This window comes from Lynx canadensis, chromosome E2 (assembly GCF_007474595.2).
Source record: "Lynx canadensis isolate LIC74 chromosome E2, mLynCan4.pri.v2, whole genome shotgun sequence".
NCBI classification, from domain to species: domain Eukaryota; kingdom Metazoa; phylum Chordata; class Mammalia; order Carnivora; family Felidae; genus Lynx; species Lynx canadensis.
The window spans coordinates 2328720-2345372 of NC_044317.1; the positions used below are offsets into that span (position 1 = coordinate 2328720).

The 16653-nt window shown below is 53.4% G+C and overlaps 1 protein-coding gene across 1 annotated transcript; it reads left to right on the forward strand.

The window, feature by feature from the left end:
* The first annotated feature begins 2351 nt into the window (after positions 1-2351).
* Positions 2352-16424, forward strand: CE2H16orf95 (chromosome E2 C16orf95 homolog). Its single transcript, XM_032591434.1, has 7 exons — positions 2352-2424; positions 3778-3829; positions 4339-4476; positions 10039-10185; positions 10953-10989; positions 14080-14290; positions 16213-16424. Exons 3-7 carry the CDS (start codon positions 4339-4341, stop codon positions 16229-16231), a joined length of 552 nt encoding a protein of 183 aa, XP_032447325.1. The 5' UTR covers positions 2352-2424; positions 3778-3829; the 3' UTR covers positions 16232-16424.
* Positions 16425-16653: the final 229 nt, after the last annotated feature.

Sequence of the window (16653 nt, forward strand, 5' to 3'; positions counted from 1 at the left end):
CCCCTTCAAGCCAGGCCAGACTGTTCCCTCTGGTCTGGTGGCTCCTGCTAGCTCGGTGTGCTCCTATGCAGGTCATATAAGGTCGGGAGTGGGGACGGGCCCAGGGGACAGTGCAGGTGGAACACAGGCCCACTCATCATGCTCTCAGCCAGGGATTCTCGGTTGGTGACCGCACTGCACAACTACCCCATGATTCTGGGACATAGAGGTCTCTCTCTGTTCCTCCTCCTCCTCCTACCTGGGGGTTTTGGAAACAAAAGCCAAACCGAGAAATGTTTAATGGCCGCAGGCTTCTCTGGTCTGACTTCTCTCCTCTGAGGCAGTGGCAATGAGCCAAGCTCTGCCTTAAGTGGGTGGGGAAAGGGAAAATACAGGGAGCTGCCATACTTGTGTAACGACAGGCTGACCTGCCCGGGAGGCTTACACCGTGTCTGGTCTTAAATCTCATCTTCTCCAACGTCCTGTGGATTGGTTCTATGGCTCTCACTATTTTACAGATGACACCCAGGCTTGGAGAAGTGAGGCGAGCCGCCTGATAACACACAGGCAGGGCCAGAGTTGGGAACAAGCTCCTGTGACTGAGCACTCAGGGCAGAGTGGGCAAGGACTGCTTTGGATCGCTGTGTGGTGATGGATTTGCTTTCCTGGATTGCAGTCGTCCGTGTGCAGTCACTACAGTGACACATGCAGTGCACCCACTGCATGCTGTGGGGTCTGGCTTCTTCTACACTGTTGTGGGTTGTGGTTGTGTAGTATTCGTCATTGTGTAGTGTTCTGGTTTCTTTCATCTTTTCTCCTGCGAGTGGACATCTGTGGCATTTCTGGTTTGAAGCTGTTAAAAGTTGCTTTGGCTGGGTTTGTGTGTGCCTTCTGGTGGACTAAGTTCTTATTTCTTTGGAGTGTATACCTGGGCAAGGCACTGTTTGGTTACAGGCTATTCATTCAGATGTTTAGGTTTTGTAAATATTGCCAAACGGTTTGCCAATAGTTATTTCAATTTTGTGAGCAATGTATGAGGGTTCCACCTGCCACATCCTCAATAAAGCTGGCGTTTGTTAGACCTTCTAGCCACTCCTGGGGAGGGGGAGGTGATGGGGGCAGGGATGAGCTATTCTTGACATGAAACAGCAAGACAGTGTGCCAGAGCTTCCAGAAGGCATGAGCCTGCCTTCTATGCTGCAGTGATATTCCTGTCGGCTCAGAAGGAGAATGGAGACTCCAAGGCAGGCGGGCAGAGACAAGAGAGCTGTAAATAAAGTGCTAGTTTAGTAGTGAGATTCCTGGACAATTTTGTCATGAGCTATTAATAAAGAGACTAGTGACATTACTTACACAACACGCAGGGGTGATGTTTGAACTATGGGGCAGCTAATATGGCAGGGGCACTGCCCAGTGAGCTTGGATGCCGGCCAAACAGCATACATGTGAGCCCTGGCTGGAAGTTCAGCCCTGTTCATAGGTTCTGACCCTAACACTTCAGCAGCGGAGCCAAGAAACCTGTGCAGTGCCCGGGCGCATCCTGTTCGCTCCACGGCTAGGAGGCAGCCCATCGGGGTGCCGCCCATCAGGGTTAGTTACTCACGTTGGTTTGGGCAAACACTGGATTAACGGAGAATATTATAGTCGGCATGAAAATACTAAAAGGTGGGGGTAAACTCGTTTGCCAAGAGTTGGAAACTGGAGTCTGGGATAAAGCAGGACAACACGGAGAGGCAGACCTCATCCGGTCTGTAAAGACGCGCGGCCAGTCTCGCGTCCAGCGACCGCGCATCGCGCGGGGACTCGGGGCCACGCAGGCCGGCACCGTCGGGACCGCAGCGTCCAGGCCTGGGCCGGCTAGGCGGCCACCACGTGAGATGCAGTGCGCACCGCTCCGTCGGAACTTGAGAGAGGCAACCGGCGGCCTGAGGGCGCCACGAGTTACGCCCGGCCGGCGGCCTCTGCCTTTTCACCACCCAGCGCCGGAGACCCGGGCACAGATTCTGAGCCCCGCTCCAGCCCGGGAATCCAGCTACGCTCCGCCTCGGTCCGACCTGCCGACCCTACGTCCTCGAGCCCGTGCCGCCAGGGACCAATCAGCCGTCAGATGAGGGCACATACCTAGAAGACGGCGTGTGATTGGCTGATCTTGGGCCAGTCAGCGGCGCCGTCGGGCCGGAAGAGCGGGACATGGAGAGGGCGGCGGGCGGAAGGGGCGGGACCTGGGGGGGTGGGCGGGCCCGTGCGCGGCGTGCGTGTGCTCGTTGGCTGCAGGGAGGAGCCGCACGCGTGGGAGCCGGCCGTGGTGTCGTCAGCCGCCTCACGATGGTCACCGCTCCCTCCCACCCCGTCACCCTGTCACAGCCGCGGCGGGCACTTCCGGGCGCCCCGGGTGTCCGTTGGGTCTGTCAGCACGCACTCCCCGGAGCGCGTCGCGGCAGGCAGGTGCGTGCCTGAGTCCCTCACGCCGGGCCGCGGACACCGCACCCGGGGCAGCCCCAGCCCCGCCGCCAGGCGCCCGGGCCCCACGTCACCCCGGCCCGGCGGTAGCTTGTGTCCCGTAGGCAGGCCAGAGGGCACGTCTGCGCTGACGGGAGCTCCGGGGGGCGGGTTACTGTTCCACCGGCTGAGAACGGAGGGCAGCTCTTCAGACACGGGTGTATCTAGATGCTCAGGGACTGTGGTCGGACACTGCTTTGTCCATCTGTCAGCTCCGCTTGCTTGCGGGCCGGCTTCCCTCCTGGAGCCGAGACCTGAGGCTTCCAACCTCCACACAAAAGGACATTCTTTTTCCCCTAAATTTTGGCCCCCGGTCCCCAAATGAGTTTCTCTGGGCTGACTTGGGTAATGTCCCCCTTCTGAGCCAACGTCCTCAGAGAGCTGGGCCTCAGCCTCTGGGCTGGGGGGCTGAGCGGTGGGGGCGGAGACAGGGGTGGCCCCTTAAGGAACTAGCGATGCAGTCATTACCAGCAGGGGGAGGATGCGCGCAGGGGCCGCATCCCGTGTTTTCTGGCGGCAGCTGGGTGTGCTGAGAGAGCTCAATGACCCGAAGCTGTTGTTGTAATAAGATAGCAGTAGTGGTGGTGATCACGCTAAAAATGAAACCCCAAAACACCGTGTCACTCCTACGGTTTCCATGCTACAGAACCGCCCCCCGCCCCCCCCCCCCCCCCCCCCCCGCCGGGCCCATCACTGTCAGGGAAAAGTTGCTTTGCTGTGTGTTCCATTCATGCCCACTGGAGACCCCATATGGCATTCTAGCAGTTTGTTGCAGGGGTAGGGGGGACAATGGGGAAGGGTAACACGGTCTGTGTAGCCCCAAATGCTTTTGTCATCCCAGAGACAGAGCATTCAGGTTATGCTGGAAGGACTTTCATTTAATGGACAGGTTTGACTGTCTTTTCCCCAAGTAGAAGCTTGGGGATGTCCTAGGTGTGGTGGTTGGCAGCTCCAGGGCTTGGGAAGTTCTCAGCAGGTTGGAGCTTGCTTTCTTTCCTGAAGGGCTTAGCACAAGTTTAGCTGGAGCGTGCGTGAAGCAACTAGGTTTGGGAACACGGGATTTTACACGAGCCCGGCATTCAGGGACCCCCTAGATGTCAGCATGTGAGCGTGCATACACCTGACTCTGTTGTCAGCCCCTACACCCTCTGAGTCTCAGAACGATGACCCCTCCCTCCCTGGGGTTTAGTGACACAAGTCAGTTTCAAGAAATCTGGCCCAGGTCGTCGCCCAACAGCCCTGTCTCCCAATGTACCCAAAGCCCAGAACTTTCTAAGCCTTCCTGTTCTTGTTTTCTAGGAAGAGCACATTTCAAATCTTTGGGAAAGAAGTGTGCCTCATAGATTATTCGGTAAGGAAAGCAAACACTCAGGGTCTTTGCCCCAACTCCGACATGCCCGTGGGTTGGGGAGAGTGGAGAATGTGGGTGCATCCAAAAGCCACACCTCATGAGGCTGTGTCAGACATGGGGCCCATCACCTGGCCCCTAGTATCTCCATGTAGGGTCACCCACTGCCTCCCCCACCCCTGACATAACCACAAAAAGAGCAGCCCCCATTGTAGTTGATTGTACTTCCCCAACCATGCACACGGCAATGTGACCGTAAATGGCCGGGGATCCTCACAACCTGGTCTGCAAGCTCTGCTGGTCTCTGTCTAGATGACTCTGGAGGGTGAGCCGTGGTAGCCTGCCTCTTTTTGAGCTGCAGAAGGAGCTGAGGCCCCTGTTCCCTGCCCTTGGACACCCTGCCTCAACCCTGGCTCTCTCTGAGCGTTGATGGACTATTCCAGAGAGTTCCTCGGCTCACATCGCTAAATGTAACAGCGTGTTTAATTCTGTCTTTTCTGGCTCATGCTCAGATGTATCCCGTCCCCAGCGCTGTTCGAGAGCCCATCTGCTGTGAGTGCCAGGCCAGGTTCGGGGGCTGCCTGCCCGTGCCCAGGGTCAAGGCTGCCCTGCCTTACTGGGTCCCGTTGTCCCTGAGACCCCGAAAGCAGGTAGGTGACTTGAGCCAGGTTTCTTCACCTGAGTCCAGGGTGAACTTAAGGGGACCAGTCACATCTCGGCATCATAGATATTACATGAGTGATGTTTTACAATTTCTGGGAGACAGTTGGTGTTTTTCTTTAAATCGGGATTTTTATTTTAAACCAGATTTATGGAGTTAAGATTGACATGCGATAACCACACATGTGTGAAGTGGGCAGTTTGCTAAATCTCTACATAGATACACACTGTGGAACCACCCCCGTCATTGAGTTAATGTACATATACACACAACCCTGAAGGGTTTCCTTGTGCCCTTTGCAACTGCACCCAGCCTTCCCCGCCCCACCATCCCTGGCAACTGCTGGTCTGTTTCTGTTGCTGGCGGCCAGTCTGCGTTTCCTTGGATTTTATATAAATGGAGTCGTGTGGTGGGTACTCTGGCTTCCTTCCCTTAGCGTAATTATTTTTGAGTTTCATCCACGTGGTCGCTGAGGAGTACTGGAGAGTGCTCTGTCATCTGAATCAGCCACAGTGTAGCCTCTCGCCCCCTGAAGGACATTGGCATCATTTCCAGCAGTTTTGTCTCTTAGCAGTAAGGCTGCTGTGAACGTTTGTGTACAAGTCTTTGTGTGAACGTGCCTTCATTTCTCTTGGGCGAGTTGTTGGATCATGCCGTAGGGGTACGTGTAACTTTTTAAGAAACGGGCAACTGTTTTCCGAAAATGGTTGTGTCATTTGACATTCCCACCAGCATTGTATAAAGTTCCAGTCCCTCCACGTTTTCACTGACATGTGGTTTGGTCAGTCTTTTAAATTTTAGCCATCTTAATAGGTGGCTAAATTCCACTACTTAATTCCATAGTAACTAGTGATGCCAAGGGTCTCCTCCATATGCTTTCGTCATCTGCACATCTTACTTTAAAAAAAACTTTTTTTTTTTTTTAATGTTTATTCGTTTTTGAGAGACAGAGAGAGAGCATAAACAGGGGTGGGGCAGAGAGAGAGGGAGACATAGAATCCAAAGCAGGCTCCAGGCTCTGAGCTCCGAGCTGTCAGCACAGAGTCCGACATGGGGCTCGAATCCACGACCTGTGAGATCATGGCCTGAGCCGAAGTCAGACGCTTAACTGATGGAGCCACCCAGGCGCCCCTGCCATCTGCGCATCTTACTTGATACGTAGATGTCTCTCCACATATTTTGCCCGTTTACAAAAATTGGGTTGTTTGCTTTTTTTTTTTTTTTTTTTTTTTTTTACTATTGAGTTGTGAGAATTCTTTATGTATTCTGGATATATACTTTCTTTATGAAATAGTTAATTTGCAAATATTTGCTCCGTGTTCTTGACTTGTCCTTTTATTCTCTTCTCAGTATCTTTCACAGAGCATAAGTTTTAAATTTTGACGAAGTGCAGTTTGTCAGTTTGATCTTTTCTGGATCTTGTTTAGGTGCACCCTCCCCCCTCTACCCCTCCCCCCTCTACCCCAGCGCCCTCTCCCCCTCCATCCCTGCCAGCACAGCAGTGGCACATGCATTCTAAGCATTTCTAAGAAATCTTTGCCTAAGCCAAGATTGGAAAGGTTTCTCCTGTGTTTTTTTTCTAGAAGTTTTATAGTTTATAGTTTGTGTTTAGGTTTGTGATCCATTTTAAGTTGATTTTTTTTCCTATGGCTTGAAGGTCATTTTTTACTTATTTATTACAAAATTTTTTTTTAATGTTTATTTTTGAGAGAGAGACAAAGAGAGAGAGAGAATGAGCAGGGGAGGAGCAAGAGAGAGAGGGATACACAGAGTCCAAAGCAGGCTCCAGGCTCTAAGCTGTCAGCACAGAGCCCGACGTGGGGCTCGAACTCACAGACCATGAGATCATGACCTGAGCTGAAGTCGGATGCTTAACTGACTGAGCCACCCAGGCACCCCGCCTCATTGCTACTTTTTAAGGATACTACTGACTTTTGTGTTTTGATCTTGTATCCCACAATATTGCATTACCTCCTTTATTCTAGTGGATCTTTTTGTAGATTCAGATGTTCTACGTAGAAGATCATGCCATCTGCAGAGAGAGAGGATTTCCTTCCTTCCTGTCCAGTTTGGATGTCTTTTATTTCTTTTTGTTGCATTATCCCCTGACTAGAACTTCTAGTACATTGATGAACGCAGTGGGGAGACAAGACACCCTTGTTTTCTTCCTCATCTTAGGGGAACAGCATTCGGGTTTTCACCATTAAGTGTGATGTTAGCTGTTGGTTTAGATGTCCTGTGTCAGGCTGAGGAAGTTCCTGTCTATTCCTAATTTGCTCAGAGTTTGTATCCAGAATGAATGTTGGGTATTATCTATGTCTATCGAAATGATAATTTTGGGGGGGGGTTGTTAATATTGTTACATTGATGGACTTTCAAAAGTTAAACTGTTTCCTAGGAGAAACCCCATGTAATCATGATGTATTGTTCTCCTGATGTATTTGGTTAGAATTTGATTAGAATATTGATCTGCCTTTTCCTTGTTTGCCTTTGTACTAGGGTAATGCTAGCCATGTAGAATAAGTTGAGACGTAGTCTCTCATTTCAAATTTCTGGAAGACTCTGTGTGGAATTGGTATTATTTCTTCCTTTAGGGTTTGGTGGGATTTACCAGTGAAGCCACATGGGGCTAGAAGTTTCTTTGTGGGAGGGTTTTTAACTGCAAACAATTTCTTTCATGGATATAGAGTTATTTATGTTATTTGTCTCTTGCTTAGTGAGCTTCAAGGATTCTGTCCATTATATCCTTGTCAAATTTACTGGCATAATGTTATTCATAATATTCTCTAATTACCCTTGTAATATCAGTAGAATCTGTAGTGAGGCCATCTCTCATTTCTTGTTTTTTAGTAGATTCTTAAACAGGTCAGTGGCCTCAAGGTCACTGAGTCACATTGTTCTAGGCAGTGATGATGGCCTCAGTCCCTCCTGCTGGCCATTGTATCATTTGAAAGTTGGGCAGGGTAGGTATGATTGTACTCCTTTAAAGGATGGGAAAACTGAGGTCCAGAGAGGGACAGGGGTTTTTCTAAGGTCACAGGGTCAGTCCACAGCCGATGAGGGATTAGAGTCCATGACTCTCTCCACTGAGTTATGCTGCTGGGCGTCGGGGAGGAGGTGGCCCTAAGCAGGGTGGAAGGAGTGCAGAGGCCAAGGTGCCCAGCCTGTCTCCTGTCTTCCAGCTCGTCTCCCTGCCTCCATCCGTTCTAGCTCTGGCTGTCCATTTTCTGATCTGAAGCCCCATGAGCTTTTATAATTTATTTTCCTAAGTTTTTAAATTTATTTTGAGAGAGAGAGAGAAAATGGAGGGGTGGAGACAGAGAGAGAGAGAGAGAGAGAGAGAGAGAGAGAGAGAGAATCCTAAGCAGACTCCGTGCTGTCAGTGTGGAGCCAGACACAAGAGTTGATCCCACAAACTGTGAGATCATGACCCCATCGAATTCAAGAGTTAGATGCTCAGCGGACTGAGGCACCCTGGCACCCCCACCACCTAAGAGCTTTGAAAACTGTATATCTGGTCCTGTCGCTCCCCCACAGCCCCTCATTTCTGAGTATGGACCAAAGTCCCTGATGGAGTTCCTGGGGTCCTTCCTGACCACCCCCCACCCCCCTAGGCTCCAGCCTCCTTTCCATGCACCCAGCAGGCTCCTGTTCCGGCAGGGGGAGGTGTTAGGTGCAAGTAACAGAGAGCTGACGCACAGTGGGTTCAACCAGGGTCTTTGGTAGAGAGAGGATTCTTCTAGGATTGGTTTTATGGCTGGATAATGTGTTTAAAGATCCAGATTCTTTTTACCCTTTACTCCTAGTGTTGGTACTTCCAGCTTGCGTGTTTTGAGATGGCGGCCATGGGTCTCCTCCTTACACCATGATACATGTGGCACAAAGGAAGCCTTTATGATGTCCTCTTTTTCTCGGGGGGGGGGGAGGGGGCGGGGAGGGTGCATGGAAGGCTTACTGTCTCGTTCCCTTTTCTTATCCAGGGTAAAAAATTCCCAGAAGCCCCAGCCAACTTGTCTTTGATCTCTTTGTTCTCACCCCCAGACACATTGCTGGCAAAGCCCTGCCTGGCTGAGGCTGGTCCCTTGGGACTGGGCACTTGGTCCCTTGAGCAAAGTTGGGTTCTTTTAACAAGGGGTGGGTGGTGCGGAATAACCGTGGCAGGGGCCACCCACAGGGTCTGCCCAGGGAGTTTGTGCTGTCCACATCTGGAGGGCTCTCAGGTGCATGCTGGGGTGTGGGTGGACACAAGTGTCCCGAGTGTGCTCGTCCTGCTGGGCAGCACCCTGGTGGCAAGCGGGAGGGGTTCTCCAGAACCTGTTCCATCTCCTCCTTTGGATGAGCCTGCGACTCCTCAGCCCTCCCCTGCGGGGTCCTCTGTGCTTCGCCTCACGTCGCACACGTGCTCTGTGGGGCCCTCCATGGCCTCAGGAAGTTGGCAGGGTCCACTCAGAGGTAGGTTTTAGTGTCTTTTATAATGTGCGACATGAGCACATGGTGGGGACTTCCAGAGGTACAAAGGGGTACAGTGAAGATCATGCCCCCCTGCCCGTGCCTCTCCGAGGCTTCCCCACGTGGCCTGCAGATGAGCTGTGAGTGTGCTCCTTCACAGGCGACATGTCACCGATGCCCAAATGCCTGGTTTGAAACAGCAGTCATTGTCATTGCACAGGAGTCCGAGGGGCTCTGCTGGGCACCACGGCCCCACCTGTCCCTGATCTTGGGGCTGGCGTGCGGGCCCTGGCTGCTGTCACTTCTTGTTCTCTGGGCCTGACCGAGGTCCAGGGCTGGGCTCCACGCTGTCCCCCTGCTGCAAGGAACTGGGGTCGCAGGGCAAAGGGCAGGGCTGTGGGAGGGTGCAGAACGCATTGAGGGCATGGCCCCCCACAACTCAGGCACAGGCAGCAGGGCACGTAGGTTCTCCGTGGAAACCACGCACGGCAGCTGCTGTGCCTGCATGCTGCATTTCTCACTCACCGTCCCCTCTCTGCACTCGTTCACGTCAGGACGGGAAGGTCCGCCTCGCTCTTTCCAAAGGCTGCCCCATTCCCTGCTGTCCCCGTGTCCCACCTTTATCGTCCCTTACAGATGGCATTCGTGCTGTTGGGCCCCAACAGCCAGGGCTGATGCCGGCCGCCTTTAAGAGCGTCGTTTTGCAGACGCACGTGTGTCCGAGAGTGGAATTGCTGAATCAGACACTGTCCCGTTTTGGACTCTGACCTCTGTTTTAAGAAATCTGGCAGAGCCCCCTTTAGAGCCAAGACCGCTGACGCTCCGAGGGGCTAAATGTTGTGCCCAGGGGCCACTCCTGGTGGCCTCCGAGCTCAGGGCAGAGCCATGCCTCCTGACTGCAGCCCACATGTCCCGCCGTGGCACCCTGCGTCGTGGCACTGCAGAGATGCAGGCGGTCCCCTGGGACTGTGCTCCCTCGGCTGGGTGGTTGGGGTGTGCTTGTGTGGGGGTACAGAAGAAGAACTTCCCAGGGCCCTGTTCCAGCGTGAAGCTTTCTGGGGCACTATCCCTTTGGACCTTGTCTTCCCTTCCTCTCTGTTAGATCCCAAAGATGGTCCAGTTTTATACCCCCAAAACCACCAAGGCATGCCCCTGCCCATGCCACCGTTTTGGGGGCCGCCTCCCGATGCCTAGGGATCAGGCTGTGATGCCCTACTGGGTGCCCCAGGTCCTGAGGCCTCACACGAAGGTAAGAGGGAGGCTCATGGCAGCGAGGCCCGAGAGGGACCCGGAGATGGGGTGGAGGGTACAGGGTTCTCTCCCCACAGTGGCCTCCATTCATCCAGGGTCTCCTGGAAGGCACAGCAAAGGCAGCAGAGTGCAGGCGGGGGGGGGGGGGGGGGCAGGGGAGGGGCAGGCTCCGTGTCCTGGGGGGGTGCCCGGAGGGCGGGACACGCTGCCCTCTGAAGGGGACAGCATTGCTGCTGCCATCTTTCCTGCCACCTCTCCTGCCCTCCTCCTCTCTTGCCCCTCCTCCCCCCCCCTCACCTGGCCTCACCTCCTGCTCCAGCTCTGTGGGCATCCCAGCAGGCGGATGGAGGAGCTGGGAAGGACCATTGTTCTGAGTTGCTGTCCTCACTCTTCAGCTCTATCTGGCCCTCTCCGGGGCTCTGGGTTCCAGGCCAGCCCCTGCTGGGGTGGTTGGCCAGGCCCAGTCTTCTTCAGCCCCACGGCATTTCAGGTGCCCTGGGTGGTCAGTAGAAGCTTCCTTTCTGCCTCCACCCACTTTCCAGTTGCTGGTTTGCTGTCATCAAATAGCAAACTGTCCCTAGAATTCAGACTCAAAGGCCTTTTAAAAGGGGACCTGAGCTTGGTCCTGAAGCTGTGTCCTGAGCTGGCTTGCGTCCTGAGCTGCTCACAGCCCTTTCCTGGTTTCTAGGCCACATCACTGGGCCCACCCTTCTGGTAGATCACCAGGCCAGGGCTGATACATTTGCCCACATTCTTTTCTTTTAGGTGGTGAAAAGGCAGCAGAGTTTTAAAGGCATGCAAGGTAACAGCGCGTACGTGCGTCTCATCCCCTCCCGCTCCCCAAGGGAGGCGGGGTCTTATGGTGGGGATGGGGAGACTTTCTCCTCCCCACGTCTGTAAAACAGACATGGCTGTGTGGCATACACTCCGCCTTTTCGCCCCCTTCCCCCCTTCTCTTGCCAGACATCGCTAGTCACCCCCCATTTCCCACTGAACCCAGAGAGCCTTAGACTCTTATCAGTCCATCTGCAGTGGCTCTCAAGATGCAGCCAGTTTGCAGCCTGGAGTTAGATGGTATCTGAAGCGTATTTTCTTTTAAGCTCTAACCTTCTGTGTTCATGACATAGTGTGTGGGGGGCGGGTGGGTATATACACACATACATATGTGTACGCACGACTACTATATGTATTTATTAACGACGTGGCGCCTGTACCTCCATTTCCATGTGCAGGACACACCATATGCTCATGACGTGATATTTAGACACGCATTCCTCTTGCGGTGTGTTTATACATTTGCATATTTGAGACCTAGTGCGTGTATCGTCACACATTTATGGAGGCTGTAGTACGTGCCACGTACTCATCTGTTCATGATGCAGTAGATACTCGCAATGGGGCGTGTGCATATATTTGTGTGTTTGTGACCCGCTGTGTCATTCATTCCCTTCAGCACACGAGGAGACGGCATCTCCATCCCCACCGGTACATTCTTTGTCCCTCAAACAAGTGGGCTGTATTGTTCTGGAAGGCGTTTTCCGGTGCTGACGGCTAACATGTATGCCTCCTCCGTGTTGCCCGGGACCGAAGCAGCAGGCACGCTTTGTGGCTTGTATCAGGTCCTCCCCGTGCCCAGCTGTGCCCCTGCTTTGCTCTGCGTGGGAGCACCCTGGCCACAATCTGTGCAGGAGGGAATGGATGGATGCTGGGCTGGGGCTGGGTTCTTGGGATGGGCAGGCGATCTGAGCAGCCTGCCAGAGCCCAGGGGCACAGGTCTGGCTGGGAGAGTGCCAGGATGAGTGGCCACCAGCCAGCACACCCACCTCTTAATGCTACAGAAATACATGTCTTCCCTGGTAATAAAAGTAACACGATTAGGAGCGGCACAAATCTACACAGCCTTTGTGTGGGCCTCTATCAAATTATTTTTTACTGAGGTATAATTGACACATAACATTATATTCATTTCAGGAGCGCAGCGTAACAATTTGGTATTTAAATATATTGTGAAATAGCCAACACAAGAAGTCTAGTTAACATCTGTCACCTCACACAGTTACAGATTTCTTTTCTTGTGATGAGAACTTTTAAGATCTATTTTCTTAGCAACTTACAAATATGCAGTGAAGTATTACCAACTGTACTCATGATGCTGTAGATTGGATCCCCAGGACTTACTTATGTTATTACTAGAAGTTCGTACTTTTTGACTCCCCATTCCTCCCATCCGTCAGCTTTGTGATGCACATGTTCTCTAGTCCAGCTAGCCCACGTCTGGGTGATGTCTCGTAGACACCCCCACTGCATGTCTGTCCTCGGCAAGGTATCCAAAGCAGCTGAAGTGTCTCTCAGTAGGAGGATGGACATAAAAGCAGGGGGTATATTTGAAATGTGGCACCTGCCACGGAGAGCCTGTGGCATGATGGGAGGGGCCCCCGGGCACGTGGCTGTGTGGAGAAACTAAGTTGCTGCAGTCCACGCTGTAGGACCCCAAGTGTGTGCATTTGAAAAGCTAAAGCCCTGTTTGGGTGAGGACAAGGGTTAGGTGGTGTGTGTCTAAGCTGAGTCGCGCGTAACACACGGCGGGGGTGGGGGGTGGGGGGGCAGGAATACAGGTAAAGAACCAAGAGCAAGCGATACATTGGCTCAAGTTTCAGGGAGAAGAGCCAGAAATCACTTTATGAAAGAAAACCCACAGTAGCAGGACAAGAACAGTTTGAGAAAGTGCTCTTTTAACTGTATAATCACATGTTTATGGGTTTATTCTTATTGGTTGTTTTTGGCTGTGAATACTTGGCATCTTCAAGAGTAGCTAAAAGCTGTTTATTGTTGAATCATGCATCAATTTGATATGTTTTCAAAAACCAGTATTTTAGTCCAGTCATTGTTGACAGTTCAGGCAGTTTATAGGGATCTTGTGCCAAGCCTTAAACCCATTCAGGCCAGAGGGTGTTCCCAGGACAGGATTGAGAGCCCGGGTCCCACCGGTCCCAGGACAGGATTGAGGGCCTGGGTCCCACCGGTGCCGGGACAGGCGGGATCTGTTGCCCCTTGAGCTTCATATACAGTGATTTAAAAATATTTCCCTTGGCGTCAAATCCGGATTATTTCCATTTTAAAGAGAAAGTCTGCCTTTCTCTTCTTGTGTTTTCCTTGTAAAGAGGGGGCTCCTCTGGTGTTCTTCTCCATGCCTTTGCGGTAGGATTTTTTAACAAAGAAAACACATTTATTGTATTTTATGTTAATCATGCTTTTACGTTTTGGTATAGTTACAGTAGTAACGTAGTGTATATAGTACAGTATAGCATATAAATAAAGTGTAATTTGTAGTAGCATGTCAGTAGTGTGATAAACCGTAAACAAGATGTGACATCAGAAGGGTCACAGGATGACCAAAGCAGGTCTCAGAAAAGCTCACGTTGGGGCAACAGCAGCCCAGGAGCCCTACCTGGGGTCATGGATTCAGACACTCAGACACAGCCCATGTTTCCATTGCTAAGTTGCAGTCATTATCAGCCTCTTGCCAGTCTGGTTTCATCTGGGCCTCACCACTTGTTTTCCTCTGAAAACAAAGATTAACGTGAAGCACATGCCACCTGGATTCTGTCTCCTTTTGTTCATAACCATAACCGTGCCCTCACGTGGCCGTGAGGGGTAAAGACTCCAGAAACGCCGGCAGGAGCCCCACGGCCAGCCCCGAAAGAAGTGAACGGCACGGTCCCCTTCACCTCCATGGGCGTCGGTCAGCGTCCACACTCATGGGGCTGGGACCAGCCTTGCTGGGACACCTGGAGTCCCCGCCCTCGGTTCCAGAGGGTTCTCCTGCAAGCGGTGTGCAGACGCGGCGGGCCATCTTCACGCTGCCCTGGGCCTGACTCGCTTTCTCGCCTAGAATCCCCGCTGGACTTGCGCTCCCGGTACCACCGCTGGCGGGTCTGCTGTGATGGGAGCCTCTTCCTCAAGTGGCGGCAGCTCCAGGCCCTTCACCACCAGGAGCCACCGGCCCCGGGGAGGGGAGAGAGCCCCCCGGCCCCCATCCTGCCCCTTGGCCTCAGCCTCCTCACCCTGCTGCAGGCCGTCGTGAGGGTCGTGGTGGCCATTCGGTGAGCAGGCACAGGGTGGGGGCACTGGGGGTCCTGGGCCCGTCTCCCTTCCGGGCTGTTTCGGTCGGCGGCCTCGGGATCAGTTGAACCGAGAACGTGGGAGACCTTGGCTGTGGTTCCGTGAGAGGGTGAGGAATGGGGTGGCGGGATTACCACACTGCTGCTCCTACTGTCCACACCACACACTTGATGGAACGGCAGTCCAGGTGCATCAGAGCTGACGGCGGGGGGCTGGGCACCTCGGGGCTCTTCCCTGTTCCCAAGTCCTGTGGCAGCCTGCCACTGGTTCTAGCTTGCGCACATCTCTGTCCTGTCAGGGTTGCAAGTGGACCTTGGAGCCCACTCGCCCAGCCAGCCCTCTGGGGTGGAAGCACCCCTTCAGGTCTGGGGACCTGCGGCCTCTCCCCCAGCCCAGGCCCATTCATCGAGGCTCCACTTTGGGAAGCCCTCTCCCCAACCTCGAACCCACTAGCCACACGCAGGCCTTGCGTTTGTCACCTAGAACCCCACCCAGTGCCTCCCCCATGAGGCCTCCAGGATGACACCTCCCCGAGCGGACAGGAAGGGGCTGCTTCCTTTAGTCTCTAAAATAGCCCCCCCCCCCCCCAATCCCCGTTTACCTTCCCACACAGGCTCTTCCATCACACCTGTGTACATCCGTGCAGGTGCCCACACACGTGTGAATAGAAGATCTGCAAAGCTGTGGCAGCATGTCAGTGTGTGCAGTTCAAACCTACATAGGTTGACTTGTTGGCTCTTTGCTTGTCTGTCTTCTCCATGTAAGAGGAATATTCTAGAAAATGTCCAGTATCTGACACGGTTGTAGGTGTCTTCTGTCCAGTTTTCTGGTTGTTCATAGGAGGTTAGCTCTCTGTCTCCCGTCCTGGCCAGAGGTGGAAGGCCCTCCGCCCGCATCCTGTAGGCCCGCTCCCCTGGTGTTGGGCCCTGGTGTTGCCTCTGCCCCTGTGGTTACAAATGATGCCACGGGGCACATCTTCAAACAAGCGCCTGCCCAGACGTGGGTTGCATCCTCTGTGGGTCAAGTGCTCTCGGGAAGGGGGCTGGGGCAGGGGTCCGTGAGCTTTGTGTGATTGGTGAACACGAGTAGGGCTCCTGACATCGTACCATGGTTTCTTCTTTGCTTTTTGCAAAGATTTGTTTCTTTTTTAATCTTTGCCAATGTGACATCAAAGTAGGTAGGGCTCCCCCGTGCCCGCTCTGGGAAGAGCAAAGAAGGAAGCTTGGGTGTAGATGACGAGTGAGGTGGATGGGCAGGGCAGGCTCAAGGGGATGCGCTGAAGGTGTTGTAGGAGGCGTTTGCCTCTGAACCAGGCTCTTAGGGCAAGGGCACAGGTCCCAGCCAGCTGTTCGGGAGAAGTATCTTGTCTGGCCGGGGTGTCTGTGGGGTGCCCTGGGAGATCCCCACAGACTACATGAGTGGCTTATCTCAGGAGAAGCTGCCGGCTGCCCGTGAGCTGGCCTGGCAGAGGTTTGCTGTGGAGGCCTCGGGAGAGGGGGAGTGTGGGGCCTTCCCAGCAGGGACCCTGGAAGGGCCGTGACAGACAGGCAGGTCCCTTCGGGACGGGGCTGCCACAGCCTCCTCGCATTGGCTTCTGTGCATAGCTCTGCAAGGCTGGACTTCCCTTTCCCACCCAAGGAAGAGAGTGGGCTCTGGGGGCTGAGTGCCCATCCACCCCAGGGCCCACGGCTGCAAGGTATCCTGGCATCACCTCACTGCACCCTTTCCTGCCTGTGCTCCTCGGGAACCAAGTGCACCAGTGATCTGAATGGCACCCCTCCCTCTGCTGTTAGGGTGTCCCCACCTTCCAGCCCATGGAGGCTTCCTTACAGATCCTGCCCAGGCACTGTGGGCTCAGCGTGGGCCACTGTTCCTAGTAACTGCCTTTCTCTTTGCTTTCCAGCCAGTTGTTTTGGGTTTGAACTTGGAATCTTCAGCTACTGTTGAGAACATCCGCGAACATGTCAATTGTAATCAAGTCAGGAGGAGTCTGTGATGGCCCGCATTGTCTCAGGTCATATAATTCACACCCAGGGTTGAATCCAAGCTGCTTATCATCCGGGAAGCTAGGGATGCTGGTGAGACCCTGAATGCAGCCAATAAATGTTATTTGTGAGACTCCACAGTGGCCCCTTCTTGAACGAGGGCATCTGGTTCTCCTTTGTGGGGTCCCTGTGGGAGGGAGGCCGCCTCTACCCTGGTCAGCGGGCCCACCAGATGAGGGCCGGGAAGTGGCTTTAGTACCTCTTTAGGGTGGCTCATGCTTTAAGTAGTGTAAAATTATAAGAGTTGAGTTTTTAAACTGAGATATCACTCACATCCCATAGATTGCACCTTTTAAAGT

What these genes read in the sequence shown, in the direction of transcription:
- CE2H16orf95 (XM_032591434.1), top strand. Translation starts at nt 4,339, where the DNA reads ATGTATCCCGTCCCCAGCGCTGTTCGAGAGCCCATCTGCTGTGAGTGC. An exon ending in CCCTGAGACCCCGAAAGCAG is followed by an intron (nt 4,477 to 10,038) that starts GTAGGTGACTTG and finishes CCTCTCTGTTAG; the next exon opens with ATCCCAAAGATGGTCCAGTT. An exon ending in GAGTTTTAAAGGCATGCAAG is followed by an intron (nt 10,990 to 14,079) that starts GTAACAGCGCGT and finishes TTTCTCGCCTAG; the next exon opens with AATCCCCGCTGGACTTGCGC.